General features: G+C 37.7%; 1 protein-coding gene across 5 annotated transcripts in view; it reads left to right on the plus strand.

Moving 5' to 3' along the window:
• SGCG (sarcoglycan gamma) overlaps positions 1 to 22,641 on the plus strand; it is a 121,201-nt gene that overhangs the window by 68,305 nt on the left and 30,255 nt on the right. For all 5 annotated transcript variants that reach the window (XM_065730129.1, XM_065730127.1, XM_065730131.1 and 2 more), the window contains 2 exons: positions 5,749 to 5,850; positions 11,617 to 11,704. In XM_065730129.1, the coding sequence (XP_065586201.1) occupies positions 5,749 to 5,850; positions 11,617 to 11,704 (190 nt within the window). The remainder of the gene's footprint in view (positions 1 to 5,748; positions 5,851 to 11,616; positions 11,705 to 22,641) is intronic.

A 22,641-nucleotide genomic window follows, 5' to 3' on the forward strand; every position in this document is an offset into this window, starting at 1 on the left:
GAAATGTTTTGAGAAGCTGTTTGTTCCTCTAGAGTAATAATTATTGTAGATAATGCATTTAATTCAGAAGGACTGATATTCTATATGTCACAACAACAAAAAATCCTGAAAGTACCTCAAAAATGCGCATCATAAATATTAATTCTGTTTTATAAAATGAATCTCACCAAAGGTAAAAAAAAAAAAGTGTTTCTGGTGTCTTCCGTAGCCATTTCCTTAAAAACTCTTGATCTCTGAGTGGCCACCTACATTTCTTGATCATGATATATTGAAATATTACCAGTTCTCATTCTAAGCACATCTGAAAATTGTATTTCAGTCTTCATCCAGCTCGCTGTGGGTCTGGTGGGATTAACTTCTGTACCAGGAATGCTTGCTGTTGCTAACTGCTCTGATTTGACCAGTATTGCTGACAGAAAAGACTCCATTGTCGTCTGAGAACAAAAGTTGGATAACCTTTTTATCTGAGCCCAGGAAATAGAATCCTTGAAAAAGAAAATGAGATGAGGCATCAGTGATGTTATTATACCAGGCACGTACTTAGCACGAAAATAGATATTGTAAGTCAAACAGAAAGTTTCATCAGATTCATTACCAATCCTGTTTTTGCTGATTGCTCTTTAACAATCTCTACCCACAGCCCTATTATCTCAATGAAACAGTGCACCCTTGTTTGCAAAGCAAGTTCTCTAAATAGTAATAGCTGCAAGAAATACTGCAGTGAAAGCTCGATCTATAAAGCCATTAATTGAGCTACCTTTGGGGCACAACAAACTGTTTCAGTTTGAACTTGCCAAGGTCTTTCCCTGCGTTGACCTAAACATGCAACCTAAGTATCCAGTAAGTTAGAAAAAGTATCTACCTGCATGGAAATATTCCATCCAATGTACTCTGCAGTTATTATTACTATTGGCAACTAAAATATGCGTGGACATACTTTTTGTTCAGAAAATGGAAAATTGTCAGGAAGCTGAATTGAATTCTTAGACAGGAACTACTTAAATTTGAGATGTGTATGTCAAAAGAAATACTTGATTTAAAGATTTTACAGTTGATCATCTTTATCACCCTTCTCCGGGCCATCTGTAACAGGTCCGTGTCTTTATTATCCTGCAGGCCCCAGACATGGATGCAGTCCTGCGGGTGGGTCTTCACAAAACCAAAGCAGAGGTGGGAGAGTCACCTCCCTCACCTTGCTAGTCATGCTTCTTTTGATGCAGCCCTGACTTTCTGGGCTGCTGGGGCACACAGCTGCTTCATATCAAGTTTTTACTCCACCGGTACCCCAAGTCCTTCACCACAGGACCACTTTTTATCCACTTCCAGCCTGTTTTCATGTATTGGGATTGCCCTGACCCATATACCCTTGCAGCTGACCTCACTGAACTGCATTAGGTTGACATAGGCTCACCTCTTGAACCTGTCACGTTCCCATCTGGGTGGCATCCCTCCCCTCTAGCATGTTGAGTACCCCACACACTTTGGTATTATTTGCAGATTTGACTTGGGTGAACTCAATCTCACAGACCATGTTGCTAAGGATGTAAATAGGGTTGGTCGCAATACCAGCTCATGAAGATCACCACACATCGTCGATCTCAACCTGGACATCAAGCCATTGACTACAAATCTGTGAGTGCAACCAGCCTGCCAATTCCATACACGTTGAGTTGTACATCCATCAAATCTATGTCTCGTCATTTTAGAGATAAGGATGTCACATGGGACAGCATCAAATACTTTGCATAAGTCCAGGTAGAGGGTGTCAGTTGCTCTTCCCTTACCCACTGGTGAGCTAGAGCAGCAGGTTCCATCATGACAGATACTGAAGGAGGGAAGATGATTGCATCATGCTTTGACAAGATAGTCCTTTAGTGCCAGCCATACCAATCCAGCCACATATACCTTATGCATTCGTTTTTTCTGTTTTCATAAAGGCAAAGAGATTCATTGTCAGAACAAAGCCATATCACCAGGCCCATCAGAAGATTTTTGGTCTTGATGAAGAGCTCAGATCTTTTACTGTCCTCTGCAAGAAATCTAAGGACCTTTCCACAGCTTTTGGAGCTACTATACCTCTCTACTGGTTTCACACTGGTCATGTTCCAAGGTCTAAGGGAATGACAGTCCATCCAAGATGGTTGTCCATGCAAATGTTCCATAGTGTCACGAGCCTTATCTAAGATTTGAGTAGTGGTCACTACTTATTTTAGGTGGCTTGGAGTACCTCTATGGGAGGTGACTGATTAAATAGCAGTCAAATATCCTAGACTAACAATCTGAATTGAAGATCCTTTTGGTGAGCTTTTATGGGGCTTGAATTTACTCAGAGCTTGCATTTATTATAGAATCTTGTCTCTTTCTGAAGTCTTCACCTCCTCAGGATCATTTTCGAATGACTAAAAAAACAACAACAAAAATTTGCTACTGCTCTGGAAGTCATCTTGTTACTCCAGTTAGGATTTGCCAATTTTGAAATGAACAACTGATCCCATCGTTACAAACACCAATGCTGAACTGCATCTTTGCTGTATAAGGCAGCTGCCAGCAGTTTCCATCCTACTAAGCTTGTAGCAAAATCTGCTCAATGTCTACAGAGAGATACTATTTCATTCTCCTATATAGCTTTGTTTTTTCAGATTTACTGAGAGGATTGGGTAAATAGAAAATTTAAGAGTCTCAGGATAATATGCACAGTGGTGTGTTAGAGCCCAGAGCTGACACACTCAATCATTGAGTCACCACCATCGGGATAACAGGAGTCCAGGCTTGCCATACATTTGCTGTGTTTAATAAAACACATTTGTTTTTTCCTTCTCATGTGGTATAACTGCATCAAAGTCTGCATCTAACTTACATTTGGACTCTTTCCTCAAGTCAGTAGAAATATTTTTATTCAAGGGCATGAATAGAAACATAATCAGATCTGTAAAATCAAAAGCAGCAAGACTGTTTATCACCAAGGAAGACTCAGTACTCAGTAAATAATAATTGACATGATATGGGAAGCAGAATGGCTGTTGACATAATGTAATGTCTTGCTTTAATGTTCTTTCTTTTTATGGAACTAATCATTGGATCTCAGTGAATTAGTGTGTCTGTTTATCCTAAGTCCCTTTTTTTTTTGCATTCTGTGTAACTCCAATTTGCCTGTTATCAATAGGGAATAATAGAATTTCCCCATGGTCAGCTGATGAGAATGAGACATACTTGAGGACGTATACAAAGTACTTAAAGTAATTTTGAGTGATATGAGTTGATTTATTGCAAAAAAGAAATTGAATATAAGATAAAATGTTATATATTGCCACGTGGTATATAATTTTTTATGTCAAGCACATTATTCTGTCTATATTATTTTTAGAGTAATCATTAGAGCAAAATTTAAACCCATCAGAGCATGTTTGTTGAATAAATGGCATAATCTTCTTTTTCAACATCAGTCTAGTTTTTTTGTCTATTAAAAATTTCTTCCTGGCAAAGCCAAAAGCAATATGGGAGTTTGTTAATTTTCCCTGATCTGCTTCAGAACAAAAATTAATTACTACTTCTTCCTCTACTTCCTTAATTTTCAATTTTGTTTTTCAGATTTTTTGTTGTGTTTTTTTTTTTAACTTACTATATGAGATGGGGCAAATGGAGAATAGGACAAGGAATGTGAGAATGGATTTATATTGAAAAAGAGGAGGTTTAGGTTAGATGTTAGGAAAAAATTATGTACTGAGAGTGTGGTGGGGCACAGGCACAGAAAGCCCAGAGCCGTGGATGCCCCATCCCTGGATGGGTTCCTGGGTAGTCTGTTCTAGTGGTTGGCAAGTATTCCCACGGCAGGGGTTTGGAACTAGATGATCTTTGAGGTCCCTCCCAACTCAAGCCATTTTATCATTCTATGACTCTGTGTTAATATACTCCATATTTAGTTCCTTATATTCCAGGAAAAATATGGAATTGTGTTTAAACCTTATGAAGTTTGTTATAAACTCCTTTTACCTAATGCAAATAGGCATGAGATGAGAGCAGATAATCAGATCCTACCTTTAGCTCATTTAATGAAAGGCTTTTATTAATGATATTTCTTTAAACAATCCTGATATATTCTTATCGTACTTTTCAAAATTGTTTAATACCTCTGTTTCTTTATAATGTTGAAATTATCTCTGTTCTGTGTTACAAGCCAGAAAAACATATCCCTGTAACACTCAGTAATGCCTAGGAATTGTGATTACAAAAGCCATAGGTGGCACATCATAGGTATTTTTTTGTCTCATGAGATGTATCAGTATATACTAGCTACTTTTTAAAAGCTTTGCAATGGCCTAACATATAGAAATTGGATCTAGTACCACTGAGAAAAGTCAGTATGCTGCATATTTCAAAGCAGTAAATACTTGAAACTAAATTACAGATTCCATAAACAGCTATTCTGAAAGTCTTTAAAGTCTTGAGGAAAATAAATCCATGCTGAAGAGTAATCTCAGTTGTTTTCTCCCATGAAATGAACTGCTAACATAAATATTTCCTACTTTACAAAGTTTAAGCTATGCTTATTTCTGTTCATCTCTCTTCAAGCCTGTAGAGGAATAATTTAAAAATATTTTTCACCATACTATGATTAGACATGTTGCATTTTGCATATAAAATAATTAATTTCATCAGTGAGAACATACACTAGAAAATAATCACAGTCTTCTAAATCTATGACTTCAATTTAGTGATGAAAAACAATATTTTTTTTAAATTATCCAGCTGAATAGGTTACGATATATCATGAGTGGTCTATCATCCATTGCCTCTTTGTTTCTTACATGGAGAATACATTGGAAAATATTTTGAATGGAAATCGCTTGGGGATTTGTTGTTTTAATTGAGCTTTCCCACCAACTTCTTGTAGATTTAGGCCTTGTGTACTTGGAATAATTTTATGTGTGGCTTAGTTGTAAGGGCTGCAATACTTTTTTTTCAGCATTTTTCCCACCTTTTATATTGGTGGGGCGAATCCTTTATAAATTAGCTAAATACTTGTAGGAAGTCTGAAGGTCTTCATTTTTCACATGATCAATTCTGTAGTAATGGTGAAAGAAAAAGTTTTAAATGGGTTGAAAATGGTAGAAAGTGGAACTGGGCTAAAACTGTGAGGGAGAGACTAAGAGAGAAGGTACAGAAACTCACAAGCAAGTGACAGAAAGGAATGTAATAGTGTGAGAGTTGGACACTTGCTCTACAGTCACAGGAGAAAAAACAGATCCGAGAAAGAAAAATGAATTTAAAAGAAATCTGTTATTGAAAATAGGTGCAAATATAAATCTGCCTTTCTCTCTTCAGTACGTTTAGTAGTATTGCATTCTGTGTGAAGTATACCATTGATAGATGGTAAGTTGTGATTGACTGTAAGATTTGGTTTTGAGCCTTTTTTGTGTACAACTTCATTGTTCACAGCATGTTTAGAGGGAAAATACAAGAAATATTTCAGCACAGGCAGTACAAAAGCACTTCCTTTTGAGATAATGACTGTGATATTGTATTCTACCTTACAAATCCCTTCTTTACTGTTTCTTGAAAGCTAGAATTAGTTATAGAAAAATGCTTCTAGAATAAAGAAATTCTCACAGTTTTAAATGTGTTGTTGTGAGTGTCTTTATCTGTAGATTTGAGACACAGAGCTCTGGAAATGTTCAGTTTATGAAATGAAAACAAACAAATAAATAGAGCAACAATATTAAAATGCACATAATTGTTACTTCTCCTCAGACTGGAATGGGACATCTACGTGTTACAAAAGAAGGCCTTCGTCTGGAAGGGGAATCTGAATTCTTATTCCCACTTTATGCCAAAGAAATCCATTCTCGAGTGGTAAGCAAATAATTGTTCTATACAGTGCTGGAAGAAAATTAATGCACTACTGAATGGCTGGATTTTTGCTAAGTCTAGGTATCTGTCGGGAAAAAAATATATGTATAAAAATACATATACATTTTGTAAAATACATATTATACACACTTTTTTCAATGCTTGTAATGGTCTTTTAGGTGCATATGAGTATTATACTGAATGTATGATGCAAGAGTATGATAAATATTTTTTAAGCATGATCATTCGGTTACCGTTCTGATATTGTTGCAGAATTAACTTTTTTTAGGTACATGCTTAAAAATTGCTTGAAAAGGAATTAGGAAGATCAGTGTACACAAGTGATGCTAAAATTTTAAGATTGTGTAGAAAGTTTATTATTTTATTGAGGCTATTTTTAATGCATGCTACCCTGTGAAACTGCTTGTTTTGTTTATTCATCCATTAAAATCTCATAGAACTGTTTAAATATCTATAAAATTAGAAGATCTTATAGGAAAAACTATTATTTCTCTATTAAACTCATTTTTTGCCAATTCTAGGATACCAGTGTTAGAAGTATTACTCTTTAAATATTTGTGTTTATAAAACCTACAAGACTAAATTGAAAGATTAGGTGAAGGCCAATAAGACTGACCTTATCGTGGGAGTCTGCTACAGGCTACCTGACCAGAATGAAAAGGTGCTTAAAATACTTGATAGACAGTTGGGTGAGGTCTCACAGTCTCTACCCCTTGTTCTTGTGGGGGACTACAGCTTCCGAGACATCTGCTAGAATTATAATACAGCAGAAAGGGAACAGTCCAGTCCTGGAGGTTCCTAGACTGTGTGGGAGACAACTTCCTGACACAGTTGATAAAGAATCCAATAAGGGGAAGCAAAATCCTGGACCAGTTGTTTGTTAATAGAGAAGGTCTTATATGGGATGTAAAATTTGGAGGTTGTCTGGGGCAAAGTGATCATGAAATGATAGATTTTTTGATCCCTGTTGAGCCACAGAAGGGAGTCAGCAGAACTGCTGCATTGGACTTCCAGAGGGCAGACTGTGTTCTCTTTTGTAGCGTGATTGAGAGAAACCCTTGGGAGTTAGTTCTGGAGGGCATGGGAGCCCAGGAAGTCTGGGAATACTTTAAGGAGGTTATTTAAAGGTGCAGGAGCTGCCATCCCCAAGTCACAAAAGACGAGCCAATGAAGAAAATGACTGAACAGGGACCTATGACTGGAACTCAAAAACAAAAGGAAAGTTTATGGTCTTTGGAGGAATGAGCACACAACTTATGAAGATTACAAATACATAGTGAAGCTGTGCAGGGAGAAAATTAGAAAGGCCAATGCCTAGCCTGAACTTGGCCACTATGTTGAAAGACAATAATAAATATTTCTATTAATACATGAACAGTAAGAGGAAGGCTAGGGAGAATCTCTATCCCTTGTTGGATCCAGTGGGGAACACGGTGACCAAGGGTCAGGACAAGGCTGAGGTAACTCTTGCCAGTCTTTAATAGTGAGACTGGTTGCTCTGTAGACTCACAGCCCCTTGCACTGGAAGATAGGAATAGGGAACAGAATAGGCCCTGCATAATCCATAATGAGATGGTTTTGGATCTGCGCAAAAATCTGGACACTCACAAGTCCATGGGGCCAGTTGGATTGCACTCTAGAGTGCTGAGGGAATTTACAGGTGTGGTTTCCAAGCCACTCTCTGTCATCCTTCAACAGTCCTGGCTAACTGGGAATGTCTCAGTGGACTGGAGACTGGAAAATGTGATGCCTATCTTCAAAAGGGGATGGAAAGATGATCCTGGTAACTACAGACCTATCAGTCTCACCTCGGTGCCAGGGAAGGTTATGGGATGGATAATCTCAGGAACCATCATAGACCAATTAAAGGTCAACCACGGGATCAGGTCCAGTCAGCATGGATTCATGAATGGTAGATCCTATTTGACAAACACCATTTCATTATATGACAAGGTGACCTGCTTAGTGGATGAAGGTAAGGCTGTCATTGTGGTCTACCTGGACTTCAGTAAAGCCTTTGACACTGTCCCCCACAATATCACTATGGAGAAGCATATGGTTTGGATCGGCGTACACTCTGCTGGCTTGAAACACTGGCTGGATGGCCAGGCCCAAAGAGTTGTGCTCAGAGGAGATAAATCCAGTTGGTGGCCAGTTATGAGTGATGTCGCCTAGGACTTGATACTGGGGCCAATCTTATTCAGTATCTTTATCAATGATCTTGATGAGGGGATTGAGTGCAGTCTCAGTAAGTTTGTGGACAAGATCAAGTTGGGAGGGGGTGTTGATATGCTGAGGGTAGAAAGGCACTATGGAGGGACATGGATAGACTGGATCAATGGGCCAAGGTAAACTGTGAGTTTCAATAGGGCCAGATGTCATGTCCTGCATTTTGGTCAAAACAACCCCAGGCAAACATACAAGCTTGGAGAGGAGTGGCTGGAAAGCTGCATGACAGAAAGGGGCCATGGTGTGCTGATGGACAGTCATCTGAATATGAGCCAGGAGTGTGCCCAGGTGGACAAGAAGGCCAATGGCATCCTGGACTGTGTCAGGAATGGTGTTGTGAGCAGGATGAGGGAAGCCATACTCTCCTGGTACTCAGCACTGGTGAGACCCCACGTCGAGTACTGTGTTCAGTTTTGGGCACCTTGGTACAGCAAGGACACTGAGATGCTGGAGCAGGTCCAAAGAAGGGCAACAAGGCTTGTGGAGGGCCTGGAGAATGTGCCCTATGAGGAGCAACTGAAGGAGCTGGGGCTGTTTAGTCTGGGGAAGAGGAGGCTGAGGGGACACCTTACTGCTCTCTTCAAACACCTGAAAGGTGATGCAGCGAGGGCGGAGTTGGTCTCTTGTCACTGGTGACAGAATGAGGGGAAATGGCCTCAAGTTGCACTATGGAAGGTTTAGGTTGGGTATCAGGAAACACTTCTTTACAGAAGCGGTTGTTAGGCACTGGAATATCTCCCCAGGTGGTTGGTTGAGTCACCATCCTTGAATGTGTTTAAAATCTGTTCGGATGTGGTGCTCAGGGACATGATTTAGTGGAGGATGTTAGAGTTATGGTATTATGGTTATGTTGTGATTTATGATCTTGAAGGTCTTTTCCAACCTGAGCAATTCTATGATTCTATGATTCTATAATTTCAGGTTGAATCTTGTTTACGTAGACTGCAAATTTTATTATTATTGAGGGAAAATATTAATAACATACTTGGCTAAAGAAAACATTTTTTAAGCAGATTAAGTTTAAAACATGGCAGATTTCTACTGAATTACTGAGTTTTGATTAAGAGGAAAGAATCTGAATTAATTCTGAATTATTTAAATGAATTCTGAAACTTATACTGGTTGTTTTTTGAGAGAACAATACCTTTTTCTTGACAACCAAAAAAAAGAAAAAAGAAAAAGTACTTTTTGGAAATATCCTCTGTTATCCAAACTCACCAAACAGTTATGAGCAATATAATCAACGAGTGGGGCATTTCACAGAATAAAGTCCTTCTCAATTCTAGTAAAATCCAAATTTAACTCTTTCATTCCATCAGACATAATCATCCTCACCAAGTCACTGAAAGGAATGGTATGAGTCTCAGTCAGGCATGAGACTTCTGAAACTAAGGAGAAAGTTAGCACTGGTACCACTACAGCAAGAGAAAATTGAAGTAAACGTATCAGACAACATGGTTGGTACAGAGTTTAGGATGAGTTTGTTGAAATGCCCCATGACTGAAATTCAGTCTGTACTAACATACTTTATGTCTATTAATCCTTCCTTTTTCTCTCTTTCTGCAGTAAGTACTTCCAGTAGGAAGAACAGTTCATTTAGACATAGAGATCCCATTTCTGAATCTATATTTTCACTTTGTTTCTTATATTGTGTTCTCTTCTGCCTCATAAGCAGAAGCACTGTTTATGTGCTTACATGAATTTCCCTTGAGGTTGTTTATCCAATAAGACATGTAACTTTTTAAAACCAACATAGCTAGTACTTTTTTTTCCCTCTGCCCAGAAAAATACTTATGCAATGTTCAGTTGCCGTTTGTGTTCTTTTAATATTCCTTCCATCTCTTAGTGCACTTAGTACAATAATAGAAAGCAAGAGGTGTGGTAGCATCTAATATATGCTTAGCTGTCTAATGACCCATTGTGATCATTAGTAGCATGTATTAATTAGAGCCTGGAGGCTACTAGATGTCTCTGCCCCCTATGAACTGATCATTCATCAGGGTTTTGTTTGTTTGCTTGCTTGTTAGCTTGCTTCCTTGTTTTTAAAACTTTAAACTCGATTGAGCATAAGCCTCCAGAGAGGCTTAATTGTCTGTAGCTTGCTCTCCTGAGTGTCACTCTATATATTTATTATCATAAAGTTGCTTATTTGTTATGGCTTCTTTTACCAAGTTCATCTGTTAGAGAATTGGGCTATCATAGCAGCTTTCTCTGTTGCCTTAAGTGTTTTCTCTTTGCAGTTTTCTAACAGCTTTTCGCACCTAATGAGGCCTCCAAAGTGCTAAGAAAATATGTAGCAGAAAATCAACTTGCTATGCATCATCTCTGGAGCCTATTACAACTTTATGCCTTCATTATGCCAACACAGAGTTGTGGGCAATACCACTCCATTTTAGCTTATACATATTCATAACAGGATGAAAGATATGCATTTAGAAATATGTTACGATGTTTTAATTAGTCAACAACATGTGGAAGTTGCAGGTCTACAATATAGTTCATTTACACTTAAAATCAATATCGCAAATTAGTAATTCATTTTTTAAATGAACAGCAGTTAAATAACTTTAACAGAGATGACCAGCTCTGTGGGTGATTTAGCACAGGTACTTAAACATAATATATCTACCTGATCTTTGCTGACTGGTATTAGTCGTGAGTCAAAAATAATTTTATGATTAATTAACAATGATTTATAACTGTTATCTCATACAATACATAAAACGCAGTTCATTTAACTTGCTCATTTAGTAACTTCCTTTAAGATAGCATATCTTCCTACGTCCATTTTAATAGAAATATCTAAGTTTCCCTCCAAATCATGCATTGTTTTTACCACTGTTACTGGGTAAGGTTTTATAGCAAAATTCTTCTCATAAAATGCGTACAAAACCATCAGGTTAACTCATGCTTTTAGCATTGGATTACAATGGGAACATATCTTGGGAGTGATATTCAAGGTTTCACCTTTCAAGATGCTGGTTCGAATGCCACATATGTGAAAGAGTCTGTTGGACTTCATAATCTTAGAGGTCTTTTCTAAACTAGATGCTCTAGAATTTATGATATTCCAGCAGTTAGAAACTCACCTGTTTATGTAGAATTGAGGATCCCCTCTGAGGTCACAAAGAGGCAACTCGCTAATACCCTCTTTGTATCACGTATTCTCTGATGCTTTGACAACTATCTTATAGGAAGTCACAATCATGTGTGGAAAGGTAGTAAATACAATACTTTTTTTCCAAAAAATGGTATGTTAGCATTCATGTCCATCAGCCCAGTAATGTAGCTTTTGGTCACTGGAAATATTCGCCATAATTGCTATCTTATTTGAAATCTGATACCATTTAAATAATCAAAAATATTTTTTCAAATTATTTGATAACATCTGTGGATGGTTTTGTAACTGCGATGCTCTTTTAGTTACAGATTTAATATAAAGATGAGACTATATATTTTGAGAATTGTTTAAAACTCTAAGCATTATGCTGAATCTCTAGTTTTTTCTTCATAATTCAGGACTCATCACTGCTTCTCCAGTCTACTCACAACGTGACTGTGAATGCTCGCAATTCTAATGGAGAAGTCACAGGAAGATTAAACGTGGGTAAGTCTTACTATCACTATTTTTAGAAATATTTTAATAAATACTTCTAAGGATCTTGGATGATATAAAAACTTAAACATTGATTATTTTTTTTACTGTTTTGGCCATATTTGGATTGTCTTGCTACCACTTATAAATACCAACTGTATGTTTTGCATTTCTCAGTTAAGCATTAATTATGTAAGTATTTGAAGCACTTCTTTCTTGCAGAATTATGCAAAAAAGGTCATTAATTAATTCCAGTTTTGCCTTAAAATGTTTTTCAATCTCTTTTATTCATTCATTTAATTATAAAGATCTGAATCATTCCTCTTAAAAAATACTCATAATTATTTATCAAGTTATGGTAGGGGAATTCATATCTCATTTAGATAATAACTATGCATATTAAATATGTAGTACTTCTAGTTTCATATTATTGGTGCAGTTATTAAGATGTTATGCAATAATTAAACAAACAGTGACTATGTGACCAAAACTGTACGTATCACATGGTCAAAATTTCAGTGATGTGGAACATACGCAGGTGATCTGTCCTCTCCATTATGTTTGTGGACTCACATCGTTGGACTGGCTATTCACCTGCACTGAGATCCGGTCCCCATTCTGCCTGATGAAAAGTTCTCAGGATGCCCTTTGGGAAGGCTTGACCACAGAGCAGACCATTTAAAACCACACTAATTTTTCTGGCCTCATCCCTGCCAAATTTGCAAAACTAGCTGTTAAAATCTTGTCATACAATAATCTAAAAGCCCAATGAATTTTTTGACAGGCTGTGTCCAACCTGTATGACCTACTGCTAGTAGGATTGTTGTGCTGTAAATATGTTTATTTATGAATATTTTGAATTGAGTGTAGGCACTTGTCACATGAGTGACCCCATTGTTAGTAGGTGCTTTTGCATAAAAGTGAAAACAGCTGCCAGATTCACTTATGTTACCATATTTTAATATACCTGTGGAGATAATGCTCCTCCATATTTCAAGCCAAAAACACAGGAAGGAAGATCCATCATTTCTCAAGGAGTTATTTCTGCATGAAGAATTAAGAGGCACTGGGGGGGGTGGGGAGGAAATACAGGCACTCAAGAGTTCTCTCAGAGTTCTCTCAACAAATGGCTCATTTGGTCTTTTGCACATCTAGTATAATTGAGGTCCTAAAGTGAGTAGTCTGAAATAGTCACTTGTACTGTATGATTCTTCTTAACAAAGAGAACTGCAGTGCTGAATGTAGTATGCAGGATATATTTTACTGAAAAGGAGGGTGTTTTTATTATTGTGCTGGCCACTGAGTATGGGTCATACCTTTGGAAAATGAAGCCTCGCAAAGGAAACAATTAATTTCAGACCTTTCTGTTTTCATTTCCTCTTTCTCCCTCCTCAGTCACCACATAGGTTTCTTCTGAGATCATCAAAAAAGAGCAGGATGTAGAAAACCTGGATATGTGCCTTCTTAAATACCTAGAGAATTAAAAATAGTTGCTCACTACATCTAGAGATATCTGGATCAAAAAAGACTTATAAGCTGAAGACCCAATAGACTGGGAAGGGTCAATATGTTCATACTGGGACTGTGGTATTTAGAGGGGTGTCTTCTGCTGAAAGGAAGTGGCCTTGGCCATAGTGACTCATATATAGCAAATGCCAGTCATATTTTCTTTCTTCTCTTATAGTTTAATTCCGTTTTTCTGCTTTTCATCACTTGATCCTTCTGTCCACATTCCCAGTAACATACAAGTCAGTGTTGTTCTATCTTATGATCTTCTGCCTCTTAACCTGTTCCCAAAGTAATGTCCAATACTTGGTGCTGTCCAGACATGCTGTATCTGGCTTAGACAACCAGTAGGAAAGAGTAGAGTTTAAGCTACAAGACTGAATTTCAAATCTCTTAAAGGAAGTCAGACTACTAAAGTGTCTCAGGTTCAACACTGAAGCAGGGAACTTCTGACATCAATATGGCTTGCTCTTTTCAGAGCTGCTACAGTATGTACTTAGGTAAGAGAGTAAAATAACAAACTGAGCCTGGGAAAATCAAAGTACATCAAAAGTGCTGAAAATGCATTTACATATTGCTTGAAATTTATTCATGCCAAAGTAATATCTTTTTGACTAGAACTTATATTTATCAAGTTCATCAAAAATTGGCCTTAAATGATGACAACTGGAGTAGTTGGTACCATTGTAAATACTAACATCAAATATTACTACTAATAAGTAATACTCATTTTAGGCTGATAGAAAACTGTTGGATGGCCAACAAAAAGTTAATACTGTAAAGAAATCTTAATACTTGAAGATGTGCTCAAGCAGCAGTGACTTGGATAAGCCACAGCCTGCTAGAGCAAATGACTATCTACAAATTGACAGTCAAAAGGTATGCATATAAGATGTTCTGTTATAAGAATTCTGAAAAATAGTTGTGTAGCTAATTTAACTCATATGCACAAGCTCTTGGTAAAGATTTAATGCCTTTCAAAATTGCCAGTGTGCTGAAATTGCCTCTTAATACTCCATTCATCTTGTCAGTATAACAGTTACCATAGAGAAGCAGTTTTATACATAAGTTTGAGATAATTCCAAAGATGACAATATAATCTAATATCACTCATAAAATCATAACAAAAATACCTTTTAACTTACAGAAGATTGTGATTCAGATGATATGCTAAATATTTTAATAACTTATTAAATGTGATTTTAATACTGTCTTCAAGAGAAATAAGTCACAAGAGAGTTGTGAAACTAATCTTGAGGAGTTCCTATGGAATTTTTCACATGAAAATAACAGAGATGTATTACCCAAGAATGAACAAGATTTCTGTCATGAATCACTTCAAATGTGAGCAGCTTTTACCCTTAAAGTACTTGTTTTAAAGCTTTTACATTCCCCTAACTTCATACCTCTTGCAGAAATCATGTGGACATTGTAGCTCTTCATAAGTGCTGCAGATCTTGCTGTGTTTTGGACTTTGTTCTGTAATTACACTGCTTTCAGAAGCCTCAATGAATGCAAATATATTTGACAGCTTGTCAGAAAAAAGAAAACTTTGAAAATAACACGAAATGAAACTAAAAAAAATTACCAAACACTGAGTTCCTTCATACGGAAAACCTGTCACCCATTGACATTCATAAATGCTTGCTGAATGTTTATGGAGAGGAAACAGTGGATGTGAGCCAGTAACATGGCGGATGGAGCATTTCATCTGTGGCAACAGGGCATCGCCTCCACTGGTGCAAGCTGTTCTTCATCGCTGGCAAAAATGCTCAGCTAATGGTGGTAACTGTGTTGAAAACTAGTTTTTTGTAGCTGAGAATCTGCTCTACCACGTAGTGCTCTTGTGCTCTTTGTATCTGATGTAATTTCCATGGAAATAAATAGGAGGCATTACTTTCAGTGCAACTATGTAGCCCAAGACAATCCCTCTTTGCTCAGGGCAGCCCAGGCAAGTAAAAGGGTTGGACACCCATTATTTACACAAAGAAACAATGATGTCAGTATCATCAGGCCATGAGTTCAGTTTAAATTATTAAAACCAGAGTGAATTGATATAGTTTACTATGTCATGAAGCTGTTCTGCACTTGGAAATATGAAATCAGCACCACTGTGAAAGCCTGAGAACATGGTAACATTCTAAATGGTTGATGCAGTCTGAAAACAGAATTACAGTCAGAATTCTGCCTACAGACCCTTTTCGTGTTCATCACATCAATTTAAGCCATCCCACCCTCTTCTTTCAGACAGGAACAACATTCTGAGGAAGCAGATGTTTGTCAGTACCTAAAATATAGTTTCACTGGCATTAAGTGTCATCTGTAAACTACTACTATCCAATGTCAAATCATTACTGCTTTTCTTATCACTGTTTTGATATTTCATTCTCTGCAATGGTATTTTTTTCATTAGAGACATAATAGGAAGAAAACAGTGTTAATGAAGCATGATGTGTGGAAGAGGAGTTTGATGGTGTTTTTACGGGGAAAACCCTGAAGCCAGTTTTATAAACTTGACTTAATTAATAGCATTGTAAAATCATTTAGCTTTTCCTTCTTTACTTTTCCCAGAAGGCTTTCATTAAAAACTTCATTTTTGTTTAAATAAGTTCTTTCTTATCTTTAAGATAAAAGCCAGAACATATTTCTTGAAGATCTTTGTACTGCAGGAAGATTATTATTTGCACAACTTTAATTGCTGTCCAGCTGGGTTATAAGGAGGAAAGATACAACATAGGGGCAATTAATAGAAAGATAAATTGCAAACTTCACTGAAGTATTTTTGAGGTGATTAAGTCTTCATATGATCAAGAACCTACAATATTTGTTCTAGGAGGATGAAAGTAGGGATTTTTACCTCCAGGGTATAAGGGTTTTAGCTGCCAATGAATCTGATCATATCAAGGCATACATTGTAGCTTTACTTAAAAGGAAAGTTTAGTTGACTCAGATCAGGCAAAATTTAGAGAATAGCAGGTGGCTGCTAATTTTTTTCCTAGTTTCCTGTTTTAATCTGTGACAGATGGGTCTCCGTTCTATATTAAATGCATACACTCTTAGACTTTGGTGAGACCATTTTGTATTTAAATGTTTATAACTTTAGAAAATATTAAAACAAATAATATAAAATACTAGTGGTAATCAGTTTGCATTTAAATTAAAGCTAGCTAAGTTTGTGTTCTCAAAAGCTTATTTATATAAATAGTGATTTAGTCATTAAAACCAGTTTAATAACTAGACTCAAATGATAACCTCTTCTGGGAAAAAAAATGCCATTCACAGATGTTTTACATCCTTTGTACAGTAAGGTGCCTAGTGTAGCAGTTTGACATAGTGGCCCCAGATGTGATAATCTTTATAAAGAAATATGTGATCATAGAATCATAGGGGTTGGAAGGGACCTCAAGAGGTCATTGAGTCCAACCCCCCTGACAAAGCAGGTTCCCTACACCAGGTCGCACAGGTAGGTGTCCAGGTGGGTCTTGAATATCTCCAGAGAAGGAGACTCCACAACCCCCCTGTGCAGCTGTGCCAGTGCTCCGTCACCCTCACCATAAAGATGTTCTTGCACATATTCGTGCAGAACCTCCTGTGCTGCAGTTTCTGTCCATTTCCCCGTGTCCTGTCTCCACACACTTCTGAAAAGAGTCTGGCCTCATCAGTTTGTCCCCCACAGCTCAGATATTTATAAACCTGGATCAAGTCCCCTCTCAGTCTTCTTTTCTCAAGGCTAAAGAGACCCAGTTCACATAGCCTTTCTTCACAGGGGAGATCCTCCAGGCCCTTCACCATCTTTGTGGCCCTGCACTGGACTCTTTCCAAGAGATCCCTGCCTTTTTTATACTGGGGAGCCCAGAACTGGACACAGTTCTCCAGGTGAGGCCTCACCAGGGCAGAGTAGAGGGGGAGGATCACCTCCCTTGACCTGCTGGCCACATTCTTTTTAATGCATCCCAGAATGCCATTGGCCCTCTTGGCCACGAGAGCACACTGCTGGCTCATGGTCAACCTGTTGTCCACCAGGACACCCAGGTCCCTCTCTACAGAGCTCCTCTCCAGCAGCTCATCCCCCAGCCTGTACTGGTGCATGCAATTATTCCTCCCTTCAGGAGGAATAATTCCTCCCTTCCTCTCTTCAAGGTCAGCAAAGCTGACTTAAACCAAACTTTAAAAATCCCTTAAAAGTTAATTAATCAGGTAGTTGCTTAAATATGCAAGCATCACAGTTACGGGGAAATTTAACCTGTCCAAGGGGATTTTGGGTCCTGTGCTGTCCCTTTTCCATCTAGGAGAAGAAGAAAAAAAAGCATGTGTGTAAGTCAAGACAGTTTATCTCTGAAAAGAAGCTAACATTTGGGAAATCATGTTCATGTGAAGTAATATATGGAAAAGAAACAGATCATGGATATCTAGCTCTTGTCAGAGAGCAATTACTCATCTGAGTTTGGTTTCCTCCCTCCCCCCCTTTATTTCCATGGGAGTAAGGAACTCAACATAGGTGAAGGAAAGCAAATTATTAAATGCTTTTTATCTTTCTCCACTTCTGCACTCTTCAGTAAACTTAAAATCCCTAACAACATATTTTGGTTCCTATTGTGTAGTAAGCATTAACGTAAGTGACTGGGGGAGAATTTCAAGATAGTAGTTAATGCTAAATATGAGGAATCAGTACTTTCTCCCTTAAAGTAATAATAAGATTGAATTACTGGCACTGTTTAATGCTAGATGACTTCATAAAGTTAACTTAAAATAGCTGAAATTTATTGTGACTAAAATCTTTTATAGAATTTGGATAATTAAGTATATCTGAAACGCTGGTATAAAGTGTAACAGTGCTTTCTTTTTAAAGGTGACTCAACTCTGGATGGTAGTTAGCAGACAAATAAAGGGTGTGAGAGCCTTATCTATCTGCAGTGGGTCTTCAGAAAAAGGTTCCCCCACCCTAGCGAACTATTGAACATGTATCTGCAGCATACCCTTGTGGCAGTGAGATCTAATACCATACTGGGCTGCTTTATCCCACTCCTGAGAGTACAGCTGGAATACTGTGTTCAGCTTCACCTCCTCCAGTATAACAGAGCTATAAGAAAACTGGGGAGACTCCCACAGGCCATCACTGATATGGTCAGGGACTGGGAGCACATGAAAAATAAGAGGCTGAAGAAGGTGGTTTTTATTTTAACCTGCAGAGAAGAGGAGCTTCTAATCGCTGCCTTCTACTACACAGGGGAGGTCTAGAGACAAAGTGAAGCCAAACTCTTCACACAGAAAAACGAACCGAAAAATGGCAGGAGGCAACAGCTGCAGTAAGACAAGATGTAACTGGACTGTGGGGGAAAAATCACTATTAAAATGGCTAAGTGCTGGAACAGGCTGCCCAGGGAGGTCAACCTTTAATTAGAGGGGTTAAAATTCCACCTGAGCACCCTGAGCCAAATTCCAGCCAAGCTGCCCTGCTTTGCATCGACAGTTGGGTGAAGCGAACTCCAGAGGTGCGTTATGTCTTGCATCCATCTATGGTACTGTCTTCAGCTGACACTCTGCAAGGTCTGAGGTCACTTACAGATTCCATGTCAAACCTAGCCCTAGTCTTAGGTATAGGGCATCTGAAATATCCTGAAGGCTAGTCAGGGAATACTGAAGTCAACATAATGGCACGAAACAGCTATGGTTAGGCAACTGATTCATTCGCCCTCTTTTAAACTGGTCCTCTCACCTTGAGTCTTCTGCCCAGATTCAGGAGGCATTCACAGACAGTAATCCTGAAGGACAATACTGTGTTGATCTTATGGAAATTAACCCATGAATTCTCTTAAAAATATATGTAATCGGAGGAAGAAGAGGTAATGCAATTATTCATTATACAGAAGACAAAGTATTCTTTAATAGTATTAAAGGATAAAGAACTTTATAGAATTAAACTATAATCTTTCTAAAGAAATTTAAAATATTTGATGAGGAATGACAACAGAAATCATGATATAGTATACCTTTATCAAATCACTGTGATCTTCTGCTCCTGACATTGTTTCTACAAGCAGTAATCAATTTTACAATCTTTTAATTCGTGTTTTTATTTTCTTCTATATTTAAAGAGAGTAATGAATTGTTCTGATATATAGAGACATACAGTTGTCTCATATTGAGAATGAAAAACATTGCCACCTAAACATTTAATACTAGATTGGGTTGCAAGTTTATGTATGATTAGTGTTTGAAGTGATCATTAAGAACCAGATTTTCAAAGATCTTTTCATGGGCTTCTGTTCAACTGTAGGGAATAACGAAGTGTAAGAAGTGCTAGCAGTAAGGCATGCTTACATCCTTTGTAGGAGATGCTTCTAAGGTGACAAGAGATATATGATATGGAAATAAAGTGTATATATTCAACATGTTGCATGTACTCTGTAATAACGCATTTGTTCTAATAGAAGACCACTAGGCACTTATATACCATTCCATATGAAAATTTGATTAATTTTATGGCTCTAAAGTAATGGGTTTGCATTTGTTGGAATTGCTTTACTCACAGAACTAGAACTGAATCTGTAGGAGTATAACATTTTTAATATACTTTCAATGAGATCTTATTTTAAATAAGGTGTTTTAATATAATAATTAACTAAAAAAAATTTAATTCCATACCAGTACCCCAAAGCACGTGGGATTTTGGCTTATATTCAAAACTTCAACAATTCTGGGTAGTAGGAGAAGAACGAAGAGTGACATCCATAAGTTATCAAAGTTTCACCTCATAGAAGAGAGTAAGAAAAGATCTGAAATTAAAAGCCTGGGCGTTTGAAAGCCTTTTTCTTCCATAAGATCTGAAGACAGAGTAGAAGTGCATAATACTATGCAGAACTAACTGGATTTGAAGAACTTGCCTGCATACTACCAATTTTGTTGATGTCTTCATGCATAACTGTCAGCAGGCAAGCGTTATTTTTGATAAAAGATCCTTTTACATTTATATTGCTCCAGAACTCAAAGGTTTGGTAGCAACAGAAGGGAAGCTTACAACACCAAGCTGGGAGGAAGTGTTGATATGCTGAGGGTAGAAGGGCACCACGGAGCAACATGGATAGAATGGATCAATGGGCCAAGGTAAACTGTGAGTTTCAATAGGGCCAGATGTCATGTCCTGCATTTTGGTCAAAACAACCCCAGGCAAACATACAAGCTTGGAGAGGAGTGGCTGGAAAGCTGCATGACAGAAAGGGGCCATGGTGTGCTGATGGACAGTCATCTGAATATGAGCCAGGAGTGTGCCCAGGTGGACAAGAAGGCCAATGGCATCCTGGACTGTGTCAGGAATGGTGTTGTGAGCAGGATGAGGGAAGTCATACTCTCCTGGTACTCAGCACTGGTGAGGCCCCACGTCGAGTACTGTGTTCAGTTTTGGGCACCTCGGTACAGCAAGGACACTGAGATGCATGAGTAGGTCCAAAGAAGGGCAGCAAGGCTTGTGGAGGGCCTGGAGAATGTGCCCTATGAGGAATTGATGCTGTTTAGACGGGGGAAGAGGAGGCTGAGGGGAGACCTTACTGCTCTCTTCGAACACCTGAAAGGTGATTGCAGTGAGGGCAGAGTTGGTCTCTTGTCCCTGGTGACATAATGAGGGGAAATGGCCTCAAGTTGCACCATGGAAGGTTTAGGTTGGGTATCAGGAAACACTTCTTTACAGAAGCGGTTGTTAGGCACTGGAATATCTCACCAGGTGGTTGGTTGAGCCACAATCCCTGACTGTTTTTAAAATCTGTGTGGATGTGGTGCTCAGAGACATGATTTAGTGGTGGGTTGTTATGGTTATGTTGTGATTTATGATCTTGAAGGTCTTTTCCAACCTGAGCAATTCTATGATTCTATTAAGTAATTCAAATGCTTTTATACCAAAATGAAATCACTAAGCTTAGGACTTTCCTTCTTTGGAAAACCAGCCAGGGGAGTCAGGAGTGAGGAGAAGAAAAGATAGAAAAGAAGATAGCTTAGCAGTGTGTCCATTTGCATATATTTGTGGCAATGCACTACAGGAAAAACTGGAAGGTCACATGCCTTACAAGAAAAACATTTATTAAAGGACCATGAAACCATTTTTCATCATTTACACTGATGTCCTCCATGTCAATAGGTATGTGATGTGATGCTCATGTCAGGAGTGTATCAGAACTACGTGTGTTAAAGGAGGAAGTGTAAAGTAACAATGGGCAATTATTAGTCATCCTAAATAGCAACGATAACCTGTTGACCTGAAAATTTGTGTGGCAACTCTGTCAAAAATAGGTTATAGAAAGCATTATTTGCTATGTTCATTCATGTATCATTTTTAATTGTAGGATTTTAACAAGAAGCATAATTATGTAGCATTTTTTACTTGCATGTAATTGTCATACTGCAGTGCTAAACAAAATTCGTTTAAGAAGTTGGTGATTAATTTTTCAGGTGTTGAATTAGGTTGCTGGTTTTGAGCTGAAAATTCATCTTATTGAGATCACAATACAATTAGTGATACTGCAACATATCTAGTGCTACTTTTGATTTAATAAATACAATCTCATTTGAAATTTGCTCCACACGCACTAAGCTATCTCTTCTCTAAGATTGAAACACATGTTTTGGTTTATTCTAGCTTACCATGCAAAGAAGTAATCTGTTATCCACACCATTCCTTCATAATACTATGTAACAGAAATTGGTTATGCATGTGTCTCCTCTACCTTGGCTCTCTCTAATTTATTGGTATGGATATATTCATTAGCTTGTTAGAACTTAGAGCTCATCTAGGATGAGCAGTCTTCTATAAATACTTCTATAAATACCATTTTTCCTCATGTTTTTCTTCTATCTCATTATTTTAGAATAGGACTCTCCATATTTCTACTGTTAAAGGTATTCTGCTTTGCCTGCAATAATCAGATTTAATAGAGTTGAAAAGAGGAGGGACTGAAAATATGATTATGTGGTTTAATGTTAAGAGCAGTTAGCTGTGAGTAGAAAGACTGAATCTCAGCCTTGTTCCAATTACTGTTGGATCTGAGATCAGTGAGCACATGGACCAGATTAATCAAAATAATAAATTCTTCAGCTGTATCAGTATGATGTTCTTTATGGACACCATGCCAGAAATTAGCATTAAATAGATAGGATGGCTGAGAAAGTTGGTCTACACAGCACGTGTTTGTGTTGGCTGTTCCTATTTGATTTGTTTAGATGAGAGAAAACAGCATTTGGGACAAGTTTATGCGGGCAAAGAATTTGAGCAAAAGTTGTATAGCATATGTCTATGTATCCTGAATTCAAATAGGTAAACCAACTCCTGTGTCTTACAGCTACTTTCTTTAGTCATGTTAGATCTCTCTGTGGATTAACCTACTCTCTATAATAATCTAATTTTAAAAAATGTTTATTTTCTAGTAATATGCAGGTGTATTAATGAAATTATTTGA

This window comes from Cyrtonyx montezumae, unplaced genomic scaffold, assembly GCF_038088225.1.
Source record: "Cyrtonyx montezumae isolate F1298 unplaced genomic scaffold, pur_monq_1.0 scaffold_12, whole genome shotgun sequence".
Classification (NCBI taxonomy): domain Eukaryota; kingdom Metazoa; phylum Chordata; class Aves; order Galliformes; family Odontophoridae; genus Cyrtonyx; species Cyrtonyx montezumae.